The following is a 1,064-nucleotide window of genomic DNA, read 5'->3' as shown; positions in this document are numbered from 1 at the left end:
CTCTAAAGTCTCCTACGTTAGGTGAATATGGCTTTTCATTGGTGCCATATCCGTACGACATGTGCGTCATTGTTTTCAGTACCAAAGATGACAGTGTCATTTGGGGGAGATAAGGAAAGGAGTCTTCCGATCTACGTTTTGTTGCTTCGCACCGCTGACCCTCTCCCTTCCTTCCAGAAATTCTACCTGAGCATCCTCGGACTGGGAGCCTTGGCCTCCCTCGCTCTCAGCGACAAGCTGCCGGTTTCGTACAGCGGCCCCACCGGAGGAGGAGCTGTGTCCCTGGTGCCCGGAGGACCCGTTGACCTCTCGGGCGGCGGAAGCATCATCGCGGCTGGCGGTGGCGCCGTCGGCATTCTGGACGGCCCAGGCTTTGGAGGAGCTGGCGCTGGAGCCACAGGCTTCGGAGGTGCCGGAGGCTTCGGAGGTGCTGGCTCTGGTGTTGGAGGCTTCGGAGGGGCTGGCACAGGAGCTGGAGGTTTCGGAGGTGTCGGCACAGGAGGTGGAGGTTTCGGAGGTGCTGGCACAGGAGCTGGTGGCTTCGCAGGCGCCGGCGTAGGAGCTGGAAGTTTCGGAGGCGCCGGCGTAGGAGCTGGTAGTTTCGGAGGCGCCGGCGTAGGAGTCGGAGGCTTCGGAGGAGCTGGTGCAGGAGACGGAGGTTTCGGAGGAGCTGGCGCAGGAGCCGGATTTCACGGAGGAGACTCCGGTAGCATCGGCGCCACGTCCGGAGGCGGCCCCCAGGGCAGCGTGATCCACGGCCTCCGCCCCAACGAGGTGGTGCACTCCGTGTCGCACGCCAACCTGATCCAGACGTCCTTCGACCTGGGTAGCGACGACCACTCCCCCGGCGTGCCCGGAGGCCCCGTCATCCTCGGCGGAGGCTCCGGCGCAGGGCTCCTGGTATCCGACGGCGTTCCCTTGGCGCTCGGAACTGGCCACCGAAGGACTCCTTACGGAAACAAGTGAACGGATAACTACGAATAGCAGGATGATGTTCATCAGAAGTTCAAAAGTAAAAACATTCCATCCTTCCACCTCTCGTAAAAAGGCACTATCATGGGCCC

The 1,064-nt window shown here is 61.8% G+C and overlaps 1 protein-coding gene across 1 annotated transcript; it reads left to right on the top strand.

Moving 5' to 3' along the window:
- Positions 1-87: 87 nt before the first annotated feature.
- Positions 88-966, top strand: LOC119591139 (glycine-rich cell wall structural protein 1.0-like). The gene has a single exon (XM_037939850.1). The coding sequence runs from the start codon at positions 88-90 to the stop codon at positions 964-966; it is 879 nt and encodes a 292-aa protein (XP_037795778.1).
- The last annotated feature ends 98 nt before the right edge of the window (positions 967-1,064 follow it).

This window comes from Penaeus monodon, chromosome 28 (genome assembly GCF_015228065.2).
Source record: "Penaeus monodon isolate SGIC_2016 chromosome 28, NSTDA_Pmon_1, whole genome shotgun sequence".
Taxonomy (NCBI): domain Eukaryota; kingdom Metazoa; phylum Arthropoda; class Malacostraca; order Decapoda; family Penaeidae; genus Penaeus; species Penaeus monodon.
The sequence above is the reverse complement of the archived record's forward strand: the minus strand, read 5'-3'. Positions and strand labels throughout refer to the sequence as shown.

Coding starts and splice junctions, on each gene's coding strand:
- LOC119591139 (XM_037939850.1), top strand. CDS start 88: ATGACAGTGTCATTTGGGGGAGATAAGGAAAGGAGTCTTCCGATCTAC.